Source organism: Nyctibius grandis, chromosome 22, assembly GCF_013368605.1.
Source record: "Nyctibius grandis isolate bNycGra1 chromosome 22, bNycGra1.pri, whole genome shotgun sequence".
In the NCBI taxonomy this organism is placed as follows: domain Eukaryota; kingdom Metazoa; phylum Chordata; class Aves; order Nyctibiiformes; family Nyctibiidae; genus Nyctibius; species Nyctibius grandis.
In genome coordinates this window covers 1,397,404-1,420,402 of record NC_090679.1, presented here as the reverse complement: position 1 = coordinate 1,420,402, position 22,999 = coordinate 1,397,404, and the positions used below count along the sequence as shown (strand labels likewise).

General features: G+C 39.0%; 2 protein-coding genes across 3 annotated transcripts; one reads left to right on the top strand and one right to left on the bottom strand.

The window, feature by feature from the left end:
- Window positions 1-1,627: 1,627 nt before the first annotated feature.
- On the bottom strand, window positions 1,628-17,052 carry HMMR (hyaluronan mediated motility receptor). Of its 2 annotated transcripts, none has more exons than XM_068417232.1 (18): window positions 16,970-17,052; window positions 15,774-15,872; window positions 15,073-15,149; window positions 14,154-14,234; window positions 13,225-13,413; window positions 12,822-12,908; window positions 12,195-12,295; window positions 10,901-10,975; window positions 9,674-9,852; window positions 8,702-8,850; window positions 8,171-8,385; window positions 7,434-7,550; window positions 6,450-6,608; window positions 4,624-4,776; window positions 4,416-4,515; window positions 3,987-4,163; window positions 3,298-3,460; window positions 1,628-2,555 (listed from the first exon to the last, which is right to left on the bottom strand). In XM_068417232.1, exons 1-18 carry the CDS (start codon window positions 17,013-17,015, stop codon window positions 2,536-2,538), a joined length of 2,187 nt encoding a protein of 728 aa, XP_068273333.1. In that variant the 5' UTR covers window positions 17,016-17,052; the 3' UTR covers window positions 1,628-2,535. The 2 variants fall into 2 exon arrangements, with proteins under 2 accessions (XP_068273333.1, XP_068273334.1); XM_068417233.1 differs by having other exon boundaries at window positions 4,630-4,776.
- A 216-nt stretch (window positions 17,053-17,268) lies between these two features.
- On the top strand, window positions 17,269-22,650 carry NUDCD2 (NudC domain containing 2). Its single transcript, XM_068417160.1, has 4 exons — window positions 17,269-17,488; window positions 18,292-18,340; window positions 19,646-19,797; window positions 20,730-22,650. Exons 1-4 carry the CDS (start codon window positions 17,300-17,302, stop codon window positions 20,811-20,813), a joined length of 474 nt encoding a protein of 157 aa, XP_068273261.1. The 5' UTR covers window positions 17,269-17,299; the 3' UTR covers window positions 20,814-22,650.
- The last annotated feature ends 349 nt before the right edge of the window (window positions 22,651-22,999 follow it).

The window sequence follows — 22,999 nt, the reverse complement described above, 5'->3', positions numbered from 1 at the left end:
TCCAGGTTTAGAGCAAGAGGAAAATAGGGAAAGCATTAACGCTGGAGTCTCAAGCTAGAACCATACATTGGCCTGTAAAACATCTTCACATTTTTGTCACCAGTACAACAGTTAAAAAAAACCTATGTGTAATTTGTTATCTTCATAACAGACTATAGTCTATTTTTTCCTTAAGTATTTAGATTGAATTCAGTAGCATTCTAGCTTATATTTTCCATTTCTTTATTATCATTACTTTCACTTTGTGAAACACTATAATGGAATAGATAACAATTTTATTACAGTCCATATCACAGTTATTTAAGCATAATGCATCACTGGGTGACTAAATGCACCACTCATTAAATCAGCACTTCGGACTGTAATTCACAGAGACTAAAGCATAATTAAGTCTCTCTCTCCTTGTTTCCTTTTCCCCCAGTTCTGTAATCAAAGCATGGCAGCCATCTATCAATGGAAATATCCAGAGCCTTACCTGCTCCATTTCCACCAGCACTGCAGGCATTGCCTCAAGCTATAGAAGGAATTACCAGCCTAGGAAATTATTGCAGTTCAACTGCACATTTGTCCCTTTGCTTTTGACTGCAGAGAGCACATGGACTGGAAGAAGCAATAGCTCAGTTGACCTTTGAAACCAAAATGCTAATCCAAGCCCTATATCACGTGTGGCCCTGAATCCTGTTAAGCTTTTGGTTTATTCCCAGTGGTACCATTTAAGCAGCTCAGTATGAACTTAAATTTTCACTTCATAACAGCCAGCATGAACAAGTGCAGCCATTGTGTGTATAGAATTTATTCAAAGCACTGGCACTGAGTCTTACGCAGTTTTCCTTTTATAGGAACCAGGAGGAGGGCTCTAATTGGGTCAGCCAGGTTGAGGATTCTAGCAGCTCTTCATTTTACATTTAAACTAAGTACAACCCAGATCTTGCTACAATACAGTGAGATGCATGATCAGAGAAATAGTTCTTGTTCAATTATATATTTTTTTCAATTAAAAGAAAAGGTATGTTCCACAACATGAAAGTAATTTATTCCTGCAGTGAATGCTTAAGTCAGTCAAGCTACCACTGTCAAGGATTCAGTTTTCAGTAAGTATTTCATATGTGCACAAAACTGGCAAAAGAGCTTAGACTGAAGTTGACACAAAGCAATTTCCCCTGTACTTCCACTCTTTACTTCTCTCCCCAGTTCGCTCTACATTATCTGTATTTTAAAGCTAAAACAAAAATCAACACTGCTGTAAGGCCAGCAGAGTCATCTGCAAGAGTTTCCCTGTTCTTTTTGTCAATATAAGCATGCTCCTGATGATAGTCTAAAAAAGGATTTAAAGTGACACCTAGGCAAAACTGCCAATTAAGCTGGAAAGTTTTAAGAATTAAGGCTGTATGAAAAAAGTATGTAGGTATCGTAAAAGCATGGTCCTGTGATCTCTGCAGTATTTTGCTTCACTTGGTATACTTTCACCCTTTGACAGAGTCTTGCTAATTTGCTGCAGGACATGTTGAACACCAAAAATGAGGTTCGGTTAAAAGTGTGCCTTGATTGGGGTTTTTATCCCTGGTTTGTGAATGAAATAGACAAATTATTTCATTTAAAATTTTTATTGTGCTAAAATGGTCTTAATTTTAGATGCAGTTAAACAGATTCTTTCCACCTTGCCAAAATTCCAGTCTGTACAATGAATGCCTGTACAGTGGGTATCCTCCCACCCAATTAAGATAAATTCTGTTGTTATTCCCCTCCACGTAGTATTGATCAATTACAACAGCTACCTACACAGATACTATGACAATTTAAGAGTCCAGCACTCATAAGAGACATATCTCTTAAGACACTAATTTTAGCTGCAGTATGCAAACAGGTAGGTAAATGCAGTCAATTTGAGTTTGACCTGAAAATCCTCTTCTGAAGATCAAGAGCTGCAAGATGTAGCCCCAGGATTTAAATTGGCACGTCCTGAATACAGACCCCATTAAGAATATCAAAACTAACTGTACAGTCCAACTTTCTACATTGGTTCTATATTATGTAGGCCACAGAGGAAAAAGGGTCTCTTGGCAGCACTCCTGCCAATGGTATTGAAACAACCATAAACAGCAAAAGTAATTTAACATAAAATTGTAAACATGAGAGAGAAGCAAAAAACCATCGTTCATGAAATCACATTTCATCTGTCATCCTTATTCTCCAGTGCTTATTCACCTTCTCTGAACTTAAGCTGCTCTATCGAAAACAAAGCAAGCAGCTTCAGCACACGAGAAGAGTGACACAGTGAACACTTTTCAGAGTTCAAGGGCGCAATGATGTTACCAGGAGTCTGGAACATACAGGCACCTATGGCTTCTCAGCAAGAATATGACCAAGCATAGTTCTTCTAGAAATATATCATTTTAGACTATTTCTCTTGTACTCCTACTAATTTGTGTTATATACAGCATCCAAATTCACCTTGAACAAGTAGTCTGTGGAAGTCTTCTGTAGTACATGAATTTATTGGTGATTTAAGGTATTTTTCTTAATACCAAGAAGAAATTAAATTTTGTTTTTATTACCTGCAATGGAAAAACATTACTAAGTTTGGGTTTTTCACTATTGTCTGCTGGGGGGAGGAAGGCACTAGACTCCACATAACAGGCAAGCCAGAATTTCAGACCCTGGAATATACTGTAAAATGAAGGTCTGGCTGAGATCCCTACCCTCCCACACTCTCTCCTACCCTGCTTCCCTTCATGCACCCCATGCTCCTGCCATCTTTCCCTCCACTCCACATTCATCTGCAGGCATATTGCATCTTACCCTTACACCTACAGCAGTATAAGGTCCTGCCAGGTAGCAGCTAAAGAACCAGGGCTCAAACCTCTGGCTGAGGCACTTTTACCCCTCCCACCCGTACAGGAGACACAGCCTATCACCTGATTAGCTGTATGACAGAAGGAAAGTTGTTGGTGATACATAGTAGCAAAACAAAGTTCATATCTTGCAAGATCATGCAAACCAGCTGATTCTCTGTAATCGACCCCTTTCTCTGCCCCCCATCAAACACACTTTCTGTTGTCTGACCTGACATCCCACCTGCTCAGCTCAGGTTATAAGAAACTGGGCTGGAAAGCACAATAGCAAACACCACACTGGAAGTGCCCCACTGATGCAGCCTTCCAACATCTGCTGCGAAACACACAATAGATGCCATTCTCCTTCCTTCCCCAAACGCAGCAGACTATGCAAGACTGTCATACCTTCTTTGGTTAAATTTAAGAGGTACCAGGACATGGATACTTCAATATCTAAGCTTACCTTCTTTAAAAGGCGTTTTTGGAGGAATATTTTCCTTGCTATCATGCTGGAAAGCTTTGGAAGGATCAAAACACTTAATGCCCTGAATTGCATATAGCTGCTGCTGAAGATCTCTGTTGGTTTGCTTTTCTTTTACTAGCAATGCACGCAGCTTTGAGACATCCTAAAGAAAACATGATACTTGGAAGTTAGATTAAGAAGAGAAAAGCCTGCTTCATCATTTGCTGAAGTAGCTCTTCTGACTAACGCTAAACACAAACATACACACACAATTTTTGGTGGTGTTAAACAAACCAAACATACAGGTGTAGAGATGCCAGCACCATTGTTTAATTACTGTATAACACCATTAAGCAGTATAGTAGCCTGAATCTTTCAGGTGCTGGTTTCAGCAGATAGTTTACTAAGTCTAGAACCTCCAAAAGAGATAAGAAAAAGCAACCAAGCTAAGAGTAGGGGGAGTTATTTGCACTGGTGATCCCTCTGTATATCATATATTCAGTCGAAACTAAAACAGATTCTCTTGCTGTTTCTGGAGGCCAGTAGTTTGTTCTAATCTAGCTCTTGCAGGGAATTTAAGAACCATAGAAAAGAATTCATTTGCAGGATTAGTGTATAAATATTTAGAGCAAAAAGCAGAGGAATCATGCAAATTAACTTACAGATTTCAAACTTTTCATTCCACAAACCTGCTTCAGGTGGGTATTCTCTTCCTTCAACTTCATAACATGCTTGATCTTTTGCTTCTGGTTCTGGTGGCCAAGTAGTTTAGCATATGCATCACTTAGTTTATTCAGTTCTTCTTGGGCTGCTCCGTGCTCATTTAAGAGCGCATTCTTCTCTGTTTCAAATGCATCTAGTTGTTGCTGAAATACATATTGAATCTTTTAGAAATCTTTACATTAAACATAGCTTTTTACTGAACTGAAATCTACAAAGACAGACTGGTTTGGGAAGGGGAATAGCTGGCTCAAGGGATAGCAACTTAGGAAACCACTGCACAATGATAAATGACTTAGAATGGGAAATAGCATGTATACTTCTCAAGAGTAGAACTTGAGTCAATCACACAAGTCTTAAGCCAACAGATAGTAATAAACATTTACTTCATAACACACCTGAAAAGGCTTAGTTTTGTTATGTAAATCTTCATATAGATTACGCCAGGTCTTTATCTCATCTTTTAAGCTAGAGGTCATATCTTCATCTATGTTTTTCCTAAAAAGCAAGAAGTGGAGTTTCATTATGTTCACTGTTAGCTCTCAGCACTTCTTCACACTAAAACTTTGATGTGCTATAATATGCAGGTTTAGTTTGAGAAGTCACCTTGACCTTTCCACTTCGAGTTTTCTTTTCAGATCTTCAGTTTGCTCTTCCAGTTTTTCCTGAAGTTTAGTCACTTGTGCAAGGCAAGACTCTCTTGTTCTCTCTGTTTCTGCTTCTTTTAGTGCAAGCTTTGTCTGGACTTCTAAAAGCATCCTGAGGAAAAGACCATCCATCCTTAATGAACCCTTAATTTTTTTTTATTACACTACTCTAAATCTGAAAACAAAGTAACCGTGATTGAAAAGCTGTTAGTAGAAGAACTGAAATAAAGGTTTGCACAGACAGTGCTACAAGAGAAGAACAACAATACAGAAAGCAATCAAGTCCAAGAAGTACAATATTTTTAACTTCTCCTATGAAGCAGCAAGCAGGGCTTTTGAAGCAACAAAAGTTCATACGTTTCTTATTTACAGCTGTTTAATGCCAGCAGCTTTTAGTGGAAGAGACTTTAGTAGTTAGGCTTTACATGCAGAGGTTTGCTCAAGCAGAAACTAGTCAAGACTGTTCAGTGTGGGTGCACTCAAGGGTTCAAAAACTCTACACCTAAAGCATTGCCTTCCCTCTCCAACCTCAGCTGTTCATTTTATCATCTAGGTGGAAACTAAGAACCCCTTCCCTGCCACACTCAACCAGCAAATCTAACAGGAAATAACTCTTCAGCTGTTTTTCTTTTACCAGCTCTAATGGAAATTGGAGGCAATTGTAAGCAGGTGGGGAGGAAAGAAAGGGTAATATCTTAAGCAGCATATGTGTTTTAAAATAAGCTGGGCTAAGCTGTAATTGTTCTTTGGACAATGTTAATATACTGGCTACGGATGAACAAGTCAGCAGAAGCATTACAAAAGTTTACGGGGGAATTTTATAAATCAGTAAAGCGACAGAGTTGGGAAGATCAGAAATGCTCGATTCAGTTTGGCCAAAACAGCATTTTCAAGCAGTTGAGTAAGTCATTTATCCACACAGAACAGTCAAAAAGATTAGAGCATAGCTGTTGACTTAAATCCAGCTTCAACTTCAGAAGATAGCTAGGAGCTACATCAAAAGTAGTAGGAATGGAAATCTTCCAGCACATACACAATATGTTCTGCCATGTAACTCACGTACAGGCAGTTACCACAATTGCCTAATACAGGTGATCGTACACTGGGACCTTTTAAGACCAAACTCCCCCACTTCCTCAAATAGCCAGGTACTTGCCCACAGCAAAGGACTTTCTCCTGCTCCGAGTAGTGAACTGAAAGGACAACATACACCACTAAGCTGCTGTTAGACAGTCAGAGAAACATGTCTTCAGCTAGTGGCCTAGGACAACTCCTTGGGTGTTACTACTTATCAGCTGCACTGTGGTCCTTCATAATAGGCAGAGAGAGGACCTTTGTTTACCTCACTGCAGTGTGGCAATTCATGGGTGGTTAACTGGCATCTGCTTGTGAGCAGGATTTGAGGTTACACATTATTCAGAGCAGCAAAGGATGAGCTCTGCATTAAGTATTTGTTCGTCTGCCCCTGTGGATCTTATTTGTGGAGCAGTTACTGTAACTGATATTGCTGATAAAGACAATATTCCACATATTTCCTTTTCCTATATGCTCCACATAAAGGAAAAAATGAAAGCAATTGATCAAGCAGACCAGTTTTCTAATGCGTATAAACTTAATGAATTTTGTCTGTCAATATTTTCAGCCCTCTGCACTAGGAAAAGGAAGAAACTTAAGTTTACACCCCATACTGATTTTATTTCCCAGAGCACTACGTTAAGCTCTAGTTACGAAAGCAAGCTTTAGTTGGCATTCTTTAGCTTAAGGAAAAGTTTGTGTGTCTAGTACCTTGCACATTCTTCTTTTGCTTTATTTTTAGTGTATTCTGCTTCCCGAAGCAGCTGTAGATTATCTTGGCCTATTTTTTTCAGGTTGGCAACTTCTTCTTGTAGAGAGGTGTTCGCCAGTTCAAGACTGCGTATTTCTTCAGCTGCTGTCTTCTTGTAGCTGGTATTGCAATGCAAATAAGAAAAATCTTGTTACTTGAGACAAAATACAGACTGACATGTTCAGGCCTTACAAGAGCAATACAAGCTCACATTAACAAGTATAAGAGTTTTTATTATCTGGAGACATGGCAGTGTCTTGGCACTGATAAATCCAAAGTTCAAAAAAACCAAACAAATTTCCATAAAGCCATAAGCAGTAACACTACAACAAATTCGGCAATACGGATATTTTCACATTGTTAGATACTTTAAACACAAAAGACCTACTATATCTGAAGCTTATTTTAAACACTGAAAGACTTCTATCTGCAGCTTGCATTGGCAAATATCCCACTTGAGCCTTCATGGGTGCCTTGCATACTGAGCAATAACAGTATCACTTTTTAAATACTTCCACAACCTGAATATTTTGAGAAGAAAGATCTGCAAGAACTGTAGGAAACTAATCTTGATTCAGTGCAAGTTTTGAGCCTAAACAAGAAGTCTTTTTGCAAGAGATTTTAGTGCGAAGAGAACATCATCACGAGTTACAACTCTCATTGAGATTCAAGAGCACTTGAGTATTCTAATTGGTTACACTTTGGAAGAAGAAACACTCAGTTTCCTGAACTAGATACTGAGTACACCATTACACTTGACTAGTACTCAAAAGGAATAAATCAATTTCTTAATGCCATCAAATACTCCATCACAAAATCCTCTTTCTCCAATACTGTACCAACACCCACATACACGTTAAGTACCAAGGCACATGAATAAACAGCATATTCTATTGTAATCTTACACATAATCCCTGTCCTAGATCTTAATGAAATTTAAATACCTTTCAAAGTCAGCAACAGTCTTTCCAAGTTTACGCAATGTATTGCTATGCTCTTCTTGGATTTGCAGAAGAACACTGCTGTGCATTTCATTGATTTGCTCCAACTCAGCATTCTTCCTGAAATAGAAATTCAGCATTCCATGCTGGACGTAAGTAAATCTGAACACATTACCAAATGCTGTTATCAGTTACAGAAGGCTTGCAGTGGCAGCAATAAATTAATTGTGACAAAACAGTAACTTCTCTGCCACAACTTCTCAAGTATTAAAGCACAATCTTCATAGCATATTCAACTAAGCATTTCCCCCTCCCCTTATTTTCCAAGACAGCTATAGAATAGTTTGAACACCTAATAGTAAACTTTCAATATGTGAAAGGAAGAAACAGGTTGCTTGAAAATCTTTCCTAGTCATTGCCTTCTCCAGAGCAGAAACATCCAATACGACATGCATGTAGCTTACCCTTCACAGTAACATCGTATTACTACAGTACTGGCATTTCAAGCAACTCTCAGCACACTGATTAAACAGTTTTGAATTAAGACAATATAAAACTGATTCAAGTCACTCAGCTGGATTAGATCTAATCACTATCAACAATAAAGAACCAGCAAGAAATAAATTTAGATCTGTTCAGGTCTCTTTAAAACCTGAATTAGGCTCAGAAGCTTTGTTTATGCTAGAGATTTAACATTTTTCCTTTCAAAGCTTTGGAATCAGAAAGTTTATTTCACAAACCCTTTCAACTTTACTTCCATCTGTGCAAGTTCAAGAGCCTGAGACTTGATTTCTTCTTCCAAGCGCTTCACCAACATTTCAGCTTTCCTCTCCTTAGCATGTAATTTATTCAGCTCATTCATTGTATCATTCAGCTCTTCTTCAAGAAGATGTCGCTCACTTGTTACCTCATCTTGAAACTCTAGTAACTTCTGGTGCATTGATGCAGACAACTCCTGCATACCAGAGCATCACAGATTTTAAAATTACCAGAACTTTTCTAGATCTTTAAGACTAATTTGCAGTGTTGAAACTTTAAAAGCACAAGAATAAGGTCAAATCTACAAGAACCACCAAAACACCCATCACACCAGCTATGATTCTTAGAGCTATTGAACCACACACAGTTTCTTCTGGCCAACACACACTTGTACATTCCACAGATTAGACCATTATTAATACAGCAATCTCACATGTAACCAAAATCAGAACCTTTAGTACCAGTCATTGGGCTAGAGTCTATTTTTAGACTAATTTATAGTCTGTTTTTACCTTCTCTTGCTGCAGCTGAGAGACCATCTCCTCATGTTTCTGAAGAAGTTTTTGGTGTTCTTGTTCTTCTAAGCTAATTTTTTTTTTCAGGTCTTCCATTTCAGCATTCATACTCAGAAATTTTCCTCTGCTCTCAGACAACTCTTTCTCTGCATAGAGGAATTGTTAATATTACACAAATTCCCTTCTCTATCTTCAAAGAACTAAAACATCTGTTCTTCATAGTGCTTCCATTCTTGCTTTACAGTTAGTTAGGCAAGGGGAAAACAAAACAAAACAAAAAACCAAACTCAAAACAAAACCACATCTTTAACCCATCTGGAAACTCCTCAAAATGGGCTGAAAGTACACCACTATTAAAATAATTTTAACAGCAGGAATCTTTGGATCAAGCAATTAGCCTTCATCAGAACAGCAGTATGGCTGGGGAAAAACAACACAGTATTTCCCCAGAGCTTCTTCCACATAGTACTAGCACATACGAGCCAAGTGGGACACAGAGAACTGAGTACCAGTCTCAGAGCTGCAGGTCTGCTGATTTTGGTGGAGAGGGGGGAAAGAGATGGATACCTAGACACATTCCTAATACCTCAATGAACTTGTGCCCAAGCTGCTAACAATGGTTTGAGACAATATCATGCTGCTTCTCAATGAAGAGTAAGGAACAAATAATTTGTGTTCATCTTCCAGATTAAAGCCATTCCTACAATGCAAACTATTTCCATCTCTATACTTTCTACCTTAGTAACCCTCCATGGAAATATAAATTTAGACTTAACAGATGTCAGATTCAAAGTAGTTTCCATGTTGTTAGAAATATGCCTAGCTGTTTTCAGCTGGAGCTCAAAGACATGACTTTTAACTTGTAACAAACTAGTCTAAATTGACATTTTGGAACAAACCTATTTGAGATACTTTAAGACATGTCAGTGATCCCACATATGTGAAGAGCATACAAGCACTAACAATTACCTTTTTCTTGTTCAAGCAATTGACACTTTTCATTAAGTTCTTTTATCAGTTTAAATGATTCTTGCTCTTTTGTTTTGAGGGTATCCCTCAGGATCTCGATATCTTGGTCTTTCTTTATCAGTGTCTCCTCCATCTGGGCAACATCCAGTTTGTATTTCTCAACTGTTTCTGCAACACTGCTGTAGGAGAAAATTCAGGTATTTGTTACCACTACATTTTGTTTGTAAGCTTACACTTTAGCACAAAGGAAAAATGCTTAAAACTGTTGGTTTCCAACAGGAAAACTGCCTTTGTGCCAGACACAAGTTTTTGCACATTAAGTAGGTTAGTTAACATTAAAAGCAATTTATTTCAACACTGATGTTTTGCTTTAGAAGAAACTTATACAATCACACAAATAAAATATGAAGTTTTGATTAAAACAGAATTAGTCACTATAATTGATTTACAGATGACTGCTACATCCAGTGTGTTTTTTTTTGTTTTTGGTTGTTTTTTTTTTTACAAAGCTGTTTTGACAGAAAAGCATAGACATTAATAAACCAGATTTCACAAGAATAAGTGGAATCTCAAGATATGTAGCCAGTTAACGAGGAATCTCTTAATGAGTAAATTGACAGTGGTGGTAGGGGGCAAAAGAGTGAACTAGCTCAATTTAAATACTTTTGTATTTTCACCATGTTCTGAGCTAGGGACACATTGCTGTGAAGACTGGTTACTTTCAATCAGTTACAAAGCACTGGATTAGTGATTTTTAGAATCAGACTGATGCTCATACATACTGAATTCATCACAACTCTTAAATGCAAATCAGAGTACTGCAAAGTTCACTAGAAGCCAAGACTGAGGGGTTTTTTTCCCCTACCATACATTGTTTTGCAAGCAAGGGCTAAAAGACGTTACTGCCAGTACTTTAGAGGAAAAGGATTTAGCTTGATTTATGTACAAATAACTCAGGCTAAAAACATGTTTTCAGGACCTTCATACAAAACTCTTCCATAGTATTGCTTAGCCCAGAAAAGCACAGATACATTCAGAAAGATAATTAAAATAATAGCTTAAACTCCTTTCTATTGTGTGGAAAAATACCCGATTTCTTTTCTCCTCTCTATTTTAATAGAGTTAAACAGAATTGTTGCCAAGGTTCTACTTCACCAGTCATAAATGAGGCTTAGTTTTACTGCCTTTTAACTTACCAAGTCCAATTCAAGAACAATTTGTTGTTACCTGAGCTCTGTGATATATTCCAGGAGTTTTTCAGTGTCAGATTTTTCTTCAACTTTCTCTCTCTCAGTAGCAGACCTAAAACCAGGAATTTTTCATGATGGATGCATTTACACAATTCAGAGCTACTTATAAGCTATTTGTTTACAGATAATCAAGTAGAAATAAATCATTGAAGCATGACTTAGTAGTCATACATATTTTTTGTAATACAGTCTGGCTGACAAACTGGTATTGTCTCTAAGAGGTGATTCTACCCTCCTTTAATACTTGTTCCATATGGCCTTCTCATTTGTAGTAAAGATGCGGAGCCATATTCTGCCACAAGTAAGTGTCCTAGAACAGCTGCATTATTAGCTAGACAAATTATCATTGCCTCCCTTTGTGAATTGCACTGCATTATTAGCTTTGTGTATTTTAACTGTAATGTAAGTATAAAAGTTCTGCTCATATTTGAGCACTTGGATGTTAAATAAATGCAGAAAGCATAAGAAGGATGCTGCAGTGCCAATCATGCAAAATTGACATAAAATATACCTTACACAGTCATCCTTCTTAGGTCACCACCCTCAGAAATAGCCTATGTGTTAGCACACGGTTCCTGTGCAGCAAGTGACATTATTTGGGCAGAATAGAAAGTGTTGATTTGGAACTGTTTCTTCCTACATACAGCTGCTTCAGCCAAGACACTTTGCAGCTGCCTTTCTTCAGAGAATGTGGCTACTATGAAGCCACTTCGAAGGCACCACAAGTGCTCTTCAATAGACTTAGCTAGAGAACGTACATATGTTCATCGAGTCTGTGTAAAATGCCTGGCTACTGAATTAGGATCTCAACTCCAGGTCCAATGCTTTTTCATTCTTGCTCATTCCCAACTTATTCGTCTAAAGGGCCAGACACTGAAGCATCCAGTCTACATGAACGTCTTGCTCCAAGGTGAACAACAATTCTTTTCTCAAGATACATGTCTTCCCTCCCCACCCCACACCCAAGGAAACTCCACCCATACCACACTGGAAGACAAAAGGCTGAGATGATGTCGTTTGGCTTTTGGAAAAAGGTCAGATACACTAGAGGAACAATACTTCATATGTTCATTTTATAAGAATACAGCAGTTCCTGAAACTTCGTTCCATCAAATTTATTCCAGGTCGCAAATACTAATAATTTATGTTCCTTCTCAGTAGGGAGACAGCCTGTATTTTCCCTAAACTATGTGCTTACTATAAGGTATAAGCATGTAAGCACAGCTAGATTACATGTTGTTATCTAAGTCAATTCCCTCCTTACTACTTACAGTTTTTCTTCTAACTGTGCTACTTTTCCTTTTGAGTGCTCTAGATTCTTTTGCACTTCCTGCAGCTTCATTTCCATGTTTTCCTGCTTTGCAAGTGCAGTCTTAAAAAAAAAAAAAGACAACTATTACCACCAAAATGAGATTTAGTAAAAAAAACCCACCCTGTTTAAGACACAGTGGTAAACAGATAATAATTCATAATTACAATTTAATGATAGCGCTTGCTATTATGCTAAATGTGATTCAAAGTATCCCTCTGTAAAGATATTAGCCATTTGTTGAAACAACAACCATCACCCGAAAAACAAGAACATGTGTAAGAGCTTCAAACTACTTAGGACCACTGTTTTTCTAAGATATTAATAGTCTGACCAACAGATTGATACTGTAACAGAGGTATTTCTAGGCTTCCTTACTTGAACTCTGATTTACTCTGCACATCAACAGCAAAATCAAGAACATTTGTTGTTTGATCTTTCCTTCTTTATTTTCACTCTACAGAAAGTAGAAGAAACTACTGAGCTGAGGACAAAACCAAAACATGATCTGCAGTTCTGTCGTAAGCCCCTCATTGTCTGTTCCTGAACAGCTCAGAATTACTATCCTGTGCAGTGCAAATGGTCATACCTTCTCCTTAGCATCCCTCTCGTTTCGGAGCTTCATTAACTCCATGCATAGGCTGCTCATTTTCTTCTGCACGCCATCTTCAGACAGCTTATTAGAGATGAATATAAAACCACTAAGCATAACTCCTTCATATGAATTACTCTTTACACAACCTTTTAAAAGTGTCCCCCTCCCACCCACAACACTGATCTCTACCCGTCCTTGAGCTGGACATGAGCATGTCCCGCTCCGTCTTCAGGCAGAAGCGCACAAGATCCCAAACCAGACATGCTCTATCCCTGTGCCAATGAAGGGGCACGAGGCATGTGAAAACAGACGCTGATCAGCCACTAAAGTTTCCTCTTGCCCAGGGAGCTTGATAACAGCAAAGGCAAAGCAAATATGTGCTTATTTATCTGAGTACCTTTGACTTCAGCAGTTCATTGGTTCTTGTTAGTTCCAGAAGCTGTTTTTTTAGGCATGCAACATTTGCCAAAAGGGATGTTTTCTCCTGAACTGCAGCGCTCAGCTTGGCTTCAATCTTAACAAAATCCTCATCCAGAGCCTGAAGTTTTTTATCCTGCTCTCCACGCTCTCTCACTAACGTACGAATCTAAAACAAAATAGGTATTTTCTTTACTTCACATTATTATTCTTCTTAAATAACATCATTAGTTTATGCCCATGGTTTTCTTGGGGAGGCTAAGTATCCAACCCCTATAAACTTTCATTCCAAACATATATCTTCAACTCTGCCATTCACAGGAAAGGAGGTAACAGAATCACCACAATTCTCTGTTATTACACACCACGGATTTGCAGTCGTAGCATTTCATCTGACTTATGCTACTGAGCCAGTACGTGTTAAAGTTAAAATAGTCTTAGATCTATCTTGCAACAGAAGCCAACTCTCCTGTTTGGCTACGGAATAGAAACACAGAATGCGCCATTTGAGATACATGAGGAATAAATTAGTACGCAGAAGTGTACTGATAAGGAAAAGCTAACTGCCTCTTAAGCTTTAAAATTATGTCAGTTATTAGGCAAAAATCTCAGCAAAGAGTCGTTAAATAGAACCTTTTTTAGGGACAGAACATAGGACTTGGTTCTCCATTTTTTTTAAAAAAATGGCTGCAAGCTCTTCACGATCAGTAGGAATGAATATAATTCCATTAACAAACCCCGTGCTTTCGACATACCATAACATTTGATAATCTCTGCTCTGCACAGAGCTGTTTGCAAACTACTTGAATGCTATGTTATGCAAAAGAGGCTAATTTTACCAGCTTACATTTTTTTTATTATGGTAAGTGGGAAATATTACAGGATTGCACTCCCACAATGTATACATACCTCCTTCTCCAGTATCTTCTGTTTCTTTTTCTCTTTCATAAGGATAAAATCTTTTTTAGGCTTCAGAGTCCCAATAGCTGGCTTTTGAAAACAGATGTATTAGAAATATTGAAACTGATCTCTAGCTGCACACTAGTTTAACAACACAGTTAAATATAAGAGTTGATGCCTTCATATAAACAATACTATTAGAGATACACACACACAAAAAATAAAAAGTAGACACCTCTCTCCTACACATAGGGCAGACACATATCAGGTTAGGATGGGTTTTACCACTGTACTTTCTCATAAGCATTACTCTGAATGGGCAGCTCATACCCATTGTGACAGGAAAGAGATTAAGAAAGTTTGAGACATTAGCACCCCCTAAACTCCACAAAAAACACTTATCTCTTAAACACAGGTTGGTTTGCAGAATTTCATCCTACATCATGAGTACTAGTAAACTAAATTAGTAAGTCGGGTTATCATTTTTTCACTCATTAAACTATGCATCTTCAAATCCATACCCCCACACATCGCACTGAGAACCGTTATATACGGTATCATCCACTCTTTGTTTCTTTTACCACTAGGTTTCTGCCCTGCCCACCATATGAAAGCAGAAACATGATCTTAAAAACAAGCAGCTGTCCCATAATTACACGATGAGCAAGAGGCAAAAAACCCCCAACACTGTAACACCAAAGACAACAAGCCACTCTGTAGTCCCAAGTAATCATCACATGATTCTCAAAGATGCTGCAATTTCATTTTTCCTTCTTAGTTACTAAGGAATAACAGGCAAAACAACGTGTTTCATAGTTTGCTCAGGTAGGCTAATAGTAACTGTATAAAGAGGCTACATGATTTAACTAGTCACAGTGAGGTGTAGCTGGAATTTAACAGTGCTACAGACACCACAGAAGAGTCTTACTGTTGATCCGAGAGATGCGAGTCTCCTTCCAGTTACAGGGGTAGGTGCACTCTTCTCGCTGTCCAGATTTGTCTCACCTGCAGAAGGATGTAGAAAAGAATGGTGAAGGAAGAGGGTGTGCATGCACACAGTGAGGGAAATTTAACCAAACTAGACAAGGTTAACTGACTTTTTATACAAAATACAGAATGCCACCTAATGATTGACTATCCACTTCACAACCCAATGGCAGCTGCTTTCTGACTGTGATCAGGCAGTTCCATATTAGTCATCTGGGCACTTTACAGAGTTTAGAGAAAGACTACCAGATGACAGCCAGTGTTGAGAATTCAGCTTCTGCCAAGTTTCCCTGCCAACATCCAGATCCATGCTGTCAGTTTTCAACTCACGGATGCTCTACATCTGAAAAGCCCACAACAATATCACTAAAACCAAGGTTAATGAAGTAGTTAAATCATTTATTTGATCTCCAGAGGTCCCCCTACTTAGCAGAAGTCACACATAAAGCTATTTTCAGAAGATTCAGTTAGACATGTTTTTACAGCTGCTGTCCCCTTGAGCTGGAAGGTAGGTAGTGAGCCCCTGCAACAGAAAACATTTTCTAAACAAGAACAAAGCACTAACAGCATGTAAGCACTAACAACTGTAGCATTCAAAGATATTATACCATTGTGTTCTGTGCAACTTTTAGGACTACTTACTCTTCTGTTTTCTAACCCGTTGACATGTTTCAGAGGACAGAGAACTTTTCAGTGCATCTGAAGATTTAACATCATAGGATCCTCGCAGGGGGGTACATACTAGAAATGAGATTTTCAGAACAGCAGAGAACTATTAAGGTAAATGATATGGTTTTACACTTCAATGAGTTGAGGCTGGTAACACATCTAAGTTAAAACTGCTTTAAAAAAGAAAAAGAAAACAACCAACAACTGGACTGTCAGTTCTCCTCATTCTTCCCATAGAGATGAAGAAAATATACAGCACACATGGTGGGGGAAAGGGTTGGTTTATTACACCCCTAATAAAATTAGAAATTGTGATTTACATATACAATATTGCAAGGCATCTTATTAGTCATAGCAGTGCATTAACTTCCATTAAAAAAAAAAAAACAACGGTTAGAGGATCTTAGTGCTCCTTGGTGAAAAAGCCAGTCTAAAGTGTTAAGGACAAAAAGCAAACTTAACTTTTTTTCAATATCTTCTTCCAATTTAGAAGAGACTTAGATGTTATTGAATGTTAAAGTTTTCCTCTAAAGAGCTAAGTTACTTAAACTTAACAAAAAAATCAGATTTTTTTTTAAATTCAATAATTTTAAGGGAAAAAGCAGACAGAAACAAGATGGCTACAAATTCTTCCAACAATTATCATTATAGTCAGGTGGTCTCAAGCCCAGTAAAAGCTTATCTACTTCACCTTTCAGCAAATGAGAGCAACTTCATTTAATGAGAACAGGCGACGGTAGCAGAGAGGCATTCAGCTACAGCCAAAAACTCCTTGTGAGAAACTTTTGCATTAGAAAATGCCCTCAGCAGCAGTACTTCAGCTGTGACTAGTCCTGCACCACGACAGCAGCAGGCTAGCAAATCGGGGTTTGGCACTGTTTTATTTACTACATACATACATACACGTTCACTGCTATATCAGGAGCAGTTTACCCACGACTAGGGTTCGACTTGGAATTTTTTTTCCTCAAAAGAAGACTCCTGCAAGGGCTTAGAGAAGAGGCCCCCACACGCACCGCCGCCCGCGGCACCCCCCACACGGAGACATAGGCAGCACTGGGGCACGCGGAGGCAGCCGCATGGCGGCCCCCCTTCCCTCAGACACTGCTACGAAGGGCTGGGGCTTCCTCCCTCCGCCACCCGCAGACAGGAGCCCGCCGCGCACGTACCGGAGCTCTCGTTGAAGCGCCGGAGCGGGGCCCTGGCGAAGGCCATGGCGGTGGGCAGAGCGCGGCGCGGCGCTGCCCTCTCCGCGTTCAAAAGGCCCAACGGCCGCCACCGCGCGCCCCGGACAGCAAATCACCTGCGTCCGTTCGGGTTCGCTCAGCCAATCAGCGCCCCTGGCACAGAGCACGCGCACCGCCGTTCCCGCGATACTCCTGGGGGCGGGTGGGTAGCGATGGTTGGGCTGTGCGCATGCGCGGGGCGGGCTGCCCGCGCCGGGCGGTGCGGGGCGGTGGGGGGCTGGGGCGGCGGGCGGTGCGGGGCCGCAGTGTCCCATGTCGGCTCCTTTCGAGGAGCGGAGCGGGGTGGTGCCCTGCGGGACGCCCTGGGGCCGCTGGTATCAGACCTTGGAGGAGGTGTTCATCGAGGTGCAGGTGCCGCCGGGCACCCGGGCTAAGGACGTGCGCTGCAGCCTGCAGAGCCGGCACATCGCGCTCTCCGTGCGGGGCCAGGAGGTGCTGCAGGTACCGGCTGCCCCGGCGGGGGGGGGGGGGGTGGGCGCGGCCCGGGGGCGGCGGGGCAGCACCGAGCGCCGCCGCGCGAGGGAGGGGACGGCGAGGCGCAGCCCGCGGCCGGCGCCGAGGGCCCGGGGGCTGCAGGGAGCTCCGCTGCCTCCCGAGGGGGTTACAAGGCCTCTCTGCCGTGTTGCGCTTTTTTTTTTTCTTCTTTAAATATCTAGATTTTGGTAAATTAAAAGTGAAATGTGTTACAAACGGTTCTGCCGCACTGCACAGTCTTTTAAAGGCGATAGGAAAAATAAAGACAACAAATTCAGGTGGATTTGCGTTCTTTTCTGGTGGTTTGGGCAGTGTTTAAGTGCATAACTTCGATCCCTGCTGAAAGCTAAAAAGAACCATCGAAAGCAGATTTGTTTTCCCCCTGGCAGTGAGCAGTCCTGCCTGGCACCGTGTGTGTACATCGCACCAGAGCTGTACGTTACACTTGGCAGAAACACTGTCATTATCATGGCATGTCTATTAAAAATGGCATTGCCCTCTCAGAGACACAGCCCCTTTCCATGAATTGAGATACTGAAACAGTGACAGGTTTTTTTACTGTATTAAATGTTTAATTTAAAAAAAAAATGTGTAACAAAAGATAATTATTTGATTGTTTATGTGCAAGTCTATACTTACAGGGCCAGATTGCCCTATTCATTTTAAGTAGAAAACAAGAAGGTAAGTTGGGAGTAAAACTTCACGGTTCAATATGAACTGGACACTGAACAGGTTTTCCCATTTTGTAATATTGTACTTGTCTTTTGCAGGGTAAACTTTTTGACTCTACAGTAACTGATGAAGGAACGTGGACGTTAGGTAATAACCTACATCTGAAATGCCATTATGAGGGCAGTAGAACTTCTCACAATATGCTGCAGAAGAGTTTACCCCCTTTTTTTTTTATGGGAAAGATTACTTTCTTCCCTGTGCGTAGCTTTGTAAAGACAACAATCATTATTGCCAAACTAAGGAACTGAGGTAGTACAAAAGCCCTAGAGAGTAAGGTTAATGGAAAAATGCTGTATCTTGGAAGGTAGGAATTAATGGATTACAAACTTCATATAGTGAGAAGTTTTTTGCAAACCCTCATTAAAGCTACACAATTACAGTACAGTTATGTGATCTGTGCCTCTCCATAATTGTTACTTTTTTGGTTTTTTTTCCTGCTCTTATGCATTATATTTTTGTGATGGGTGACATATGCATTATATTTTTGGCATGGGTGCCGAAACCTACAGTCTCAGAGAATCCAAAAAGCAATCTAAAAGTCACACTAAGGTACCTACAGATAATGAGCAAACAAAAGATGCTTTGATCATTACATCACAAATACTGTAAAGTGTTCAGAGTATTTTGAGTTTTGGCAAGCATATTTGTGGACTGTGCCTCTCACTTAATGTTTTCCTATGATGGATTTTGTTTTCGATCCAATATTAATTCTAAATATTGATTAATAATTTAGTAACTTAAACATGAAAACTAGAAGTGTAAACAAACATTGTGAAGTGAGGCCTACTCTTTTCCAGTATGCAAATAATCTTTAAAATACACTTCATAATGCTGTATTTATTAAAAAAAGTAGAACTAAATATCATACATGTTAACTTTGAACTGTACTTCCAATATATTGTCTATAGGCATACTGTCTGTTTTTAAATAAATTGATTATACCTCCGTATGTCGCTAAAACTTAGTTCTGCCTTTTTTTGGTAATAACCCTCCGTAAAGCCTGACCTCACATCCTTCATTTTTGCCTTAGTTGAGGTGTATATATTAATAGATTAATTTTTTTCTCTGTTGTGAACCTCTCTAAAAGGTTAATTTATGTTTGCAACAGAAGTACTTCTGAACTGTGTTCCAATTCCTTAAAACAGCTTCAGCATTTTATAGGCCACAAAGGGGAGAGATGGCTGTACAGGCTATATTTGCTTCAGCCTTTCTGTTTCATGTTAATGTTTGTTTATTTATCAATAACCTTGCTGGCATTGGCATTAAGAATTTAAATTACTTCACCAAAAAAATCCTGTGCTTATTAATGGTGAATCCACCAAAACAACAAAGACGACTAACACATAGGACTGAGTTGGATGGTTGTTTTATGTGTCCGTTTTCATTCAACAGAAGACAGGAAGCTGATACGAATTGTTCTAATGAAGACAAATCGAGATGCTGGAAATTGTTGGACATCTCTGTTAGAAAATGAATATGCTGCTGATCCTTGGGTGCAGGACCAGATGCAAAGGAAACTTACACTGGAGCGATTCCAAAGAGAGGCAAGTTCAAGGACCATAATTACTCCTTATATTTTGTGTTTGCAAATAGAGGTTATGGCCATGAAAGCTGAGGAAAATTGTTCTGCTGTGCAGTGCCGTGGAAACATATATTGTAGTTTAATATATATAGAACCCTCACAAGGCTTTATCAGTGTACTCTCAAGAGATTATTCTCTCTGTAGTCTGTCTGAAGGTTTTGTGAGAAGTTAAGATGAGTTTGGGGGGGCGGGTATTTCTGGTTTAGGGTTTGTTGCATAATACTAACAACCTTGCTTAAGTTAAGCTACACACAATTTCTGTTATTATCTAGAAGTATGACATAGCCATATTTACAACAAACTCCTAACATCAAGCTCTGTTGAATATGTTTGTTTATAACATCAGATGATGTAGAATAGTTAGCTGGAAAATATTTTCCTTGCCCTTTTACTAAAATTGCTTAAATTGTTTTGGTACAACTTTAGCATGCAGCTATTTCTATGCATGTCTGCAGAGCTGTAGAATTACAACTTATGACTTAGCAGCTGAACCAGCACACTACATACTACATCCAGCACGGCAGGTACTTATGTTTTCAGATAGTAATTTCAAGGGACACCAGAAGCCAGAAATTTTTCTTAAACTTCCATTAATATTTTTTACTGGGAGATCTAACTGCTTGACAAATTGAGAACAGCATTACGAAGTCACTTTAGCAGCAGGCAGCCAAACTATGACAATTCAAAGTTTATTTGTTGATGCATTTTCCAAGAATTTCAGTGCCATATCAAATGGATGACAAGTTGATCATCCCGTTATATGTCCCTGTTAGAACGGCAGAATATTAACAGAAACAGTTTTGGGCTTTTTGTTTATTGGTTGTTTGAGTGGTTTTTTAAAAACATTTTTATTAAGAATAATTATCTACTAAACTTTTCTCTTATGTGCATCAGAATCCTGGATTTGACTTCAGCGGGGCAGAAATTTCTGGAAATTACAGCAAAGGAGGACCAGACTTTTCTAATCTTGAAAAGTAAACTTTTTATCTGTGTTCCTTGAGAGGAATTACACATTACATTTAAAGACTGGAATCATGTAACTGGTGAAGACTTCAGTGATCTCTTCCATGGATTGTTGTCAATTAATTACTTCAGTGAAAAGAAAAGTTATTTCTTCCAGTAGAATGAAGACGAAGTGTTACCAGCTGATTTATAGGCTGCAATAACTTTCTAATACTAAGGGACAAACTATAAAGGTGTACACAAAAAAGTAACATCTTTAAGCACAATGCTGGTTTTGAGGTGGTTTTTTTTTTTAGAAACACCATAGTAAACTAGTCAGTTATGAATATACCACTTGTCTTTATGTAAGAATATCTCATTCACCACTGAAGAATAGATCCTATAAGCAAGATATTTACTATTTTCTCTTAACTTGCAACAAGAAGGGTATTAGGATGGCTACAGTTACGCTTTCCCTCTGTAGCAGCCATCTGAGGACTCATTAATGTAATTCTAAAACAGTGGTTTAAATAAAGAAACTACTGCATCTTGCCTTGAGTAAGGTTTTACAATCCACTGTGCTGTCAAATATAACACTAATGATTAATACTTGCTACCAGGTAAGTGATACTGGAAAACTGAAAGGTCAGGTGAAAGTCTGGGATATAAATAATTTTATGTGTTAATGTAATATAGCCGTTCAGTATAAATATTCAAAATTTTGAAAGTAAGATAATATTATGTCCTTTGAAAGGAACAAGGAGTCCCTAAATAGGAAATGGTATCTTGCACCTATTCATTACCAACATATAGCACAAGTTGTTGATAGTGTATCTAAGAAGCTGTAGATTTTTGTAGATACAGTTTTAAATTTAATAGCCACATTTTAAACTGCATGATATATTTTGCACGTGCCAATTATGTATCAGGAATTTTCTACTCATTGTTAAGGTTGCAGCTGAGAAGCACTCCAACCACAGCATTATATAGGACTAATGCTGTGTCAAACAGACTGACAAAGGAAGAAAACACGATTGCCAAATCCTGTTGTATTCTGAACTCTGAAAGTACTGCCTATACTTAAGTCCTAAGCAGAAGTCTCACTGGATATAAATTACCAGCAGCTGTCATCATACTGCTGAGCCTTATTTCTAAAATTGCATCATTATTTCAGTTGGCATATGACAAAAATAAAGCAATAGCTGAGGAAGAATGCTTTCTTGTTGTACAAGAAAGCAAGCATTAAGTGCTCCTGAAATAATCAAGTGTGCTGCTTCTACCCGTGTCATCTTTACAGAATGCAAAGTAAGTCCAGACACTATGCTTGGGTTCTAGAGAACTTGCCTTACTGTACAAAGGGAAGTAGTATAGTATCAAACACTGATTTAGGGCTATGAAGTTTTGTATCTTTACCATGATCCTAGTATAGAAGGTGGATGGCACAGTTAAGGACTGAACTGAAGACAGTTAATGTTGCATCAAATGCTGAAGTACTATCCAATGAAATATTATTTTTTGTTACAGCAGTTGGTGCGCACAGGATGGTTTTGTACGTCTTTTGGTTAGAGCAGAAGTTAAAAACAGCATCTGACACTTCAGTGCATGAACTTATACTTACTATATGCACTTTCAAAGCTAAACTTTATTCCCATATTTTCTGCTTTATGAAGTAGCATGAGAGTCATCCTACAGCTAAGTCCAAGGCTGATGTCAAGGAAAGATGACAACTGTGCAGTATGTATTCAGGCATCACAGCTGACAGGAAAGGTCTGAACTACTTTGTTAGCTACTTCTATCATCTACTGTAAGTTACAGACCTCCAATTTTGGAAGAATCTAGATAAAAATAAAAAGATACCGATGCTATGACTTAATCAGCATCTACTCCGTTCTCAGTCTATACTTCAACAAATGGTGGTTTGTGTCTATCTATCTCACAGGTCTCACTGGGATTCAGTCCCTTGCTTCTTAGACAAACAGTAACAGGCACTTGACAGATGCATAAATCTGGGTATGTGATATGGTACCCAGAGCAACCCGCCCTATAGGAAATAATCCTGTGCACTCATTCAGAGTGCTACTCTGCTAGGTAAATGAGTGGAGGACAGTCTACTGGCATTATTTTCCTTTATCTGGTTCAAGATCGGCTTAGAGTAATGCCACAGAATTGCTCTCTTTATCAAAAGGACCATAGCTGCTCTGAGTCATTGTCAGGCACAGAAA

What these genes read in the sequence shown, in the direction of transcription:
- NUDCD2 (XM_068417160.1), top strand. Translation starts at nt 17,300, where the DNA reads ATGTCGGCTCCTTTCGAGGAGCGGAGCGGGGTGGTGCCCTGCGGGACG. An exon ending in TGAAGGAACGTGGACGTTAG is followed by an intron (nt 18,341 to 19,645) that starts GTAATAACCTAC and finishes TTCATTCAACAG; the next exon opens with AAGACAGGAAGCTGATACGA. An exon ending in TGGAGCGATTCCAAAGAGAG is followed by an intron (nt 19,798 to 20,729) that starts GCAAGTTCAAGG and finishes TATGTGCATCAG; the next exon opens with AATCCTGGATTTGACTTCAG.
- HMMR (XM_068417232.1), bottom strand. Translation starts at nt 17,015, where the DNA reads ATGGCCTTCGCCAGGGCCCCGCTCCGGCGCTTCAACGAGAGCTCCG. An exon ending in CTCGAAGTGGAAAGGTCAAG is followed by an intron (nt 4,516 to 4,623) that starts GTGACTTCTCAA and finishes CTTGCTTTTTAG; the next exon opens with GAAAAACATAGATGAAGATA. An exon ending in AGAATACCCACCTGAAGCAG is followed by an intron (nt 3,461 to 3,986) that starts GTTTGTGGAATG and finishes TGTTTTCTTTAG; the next exon opens with GATGTCTCAAAGCTGCGTGC.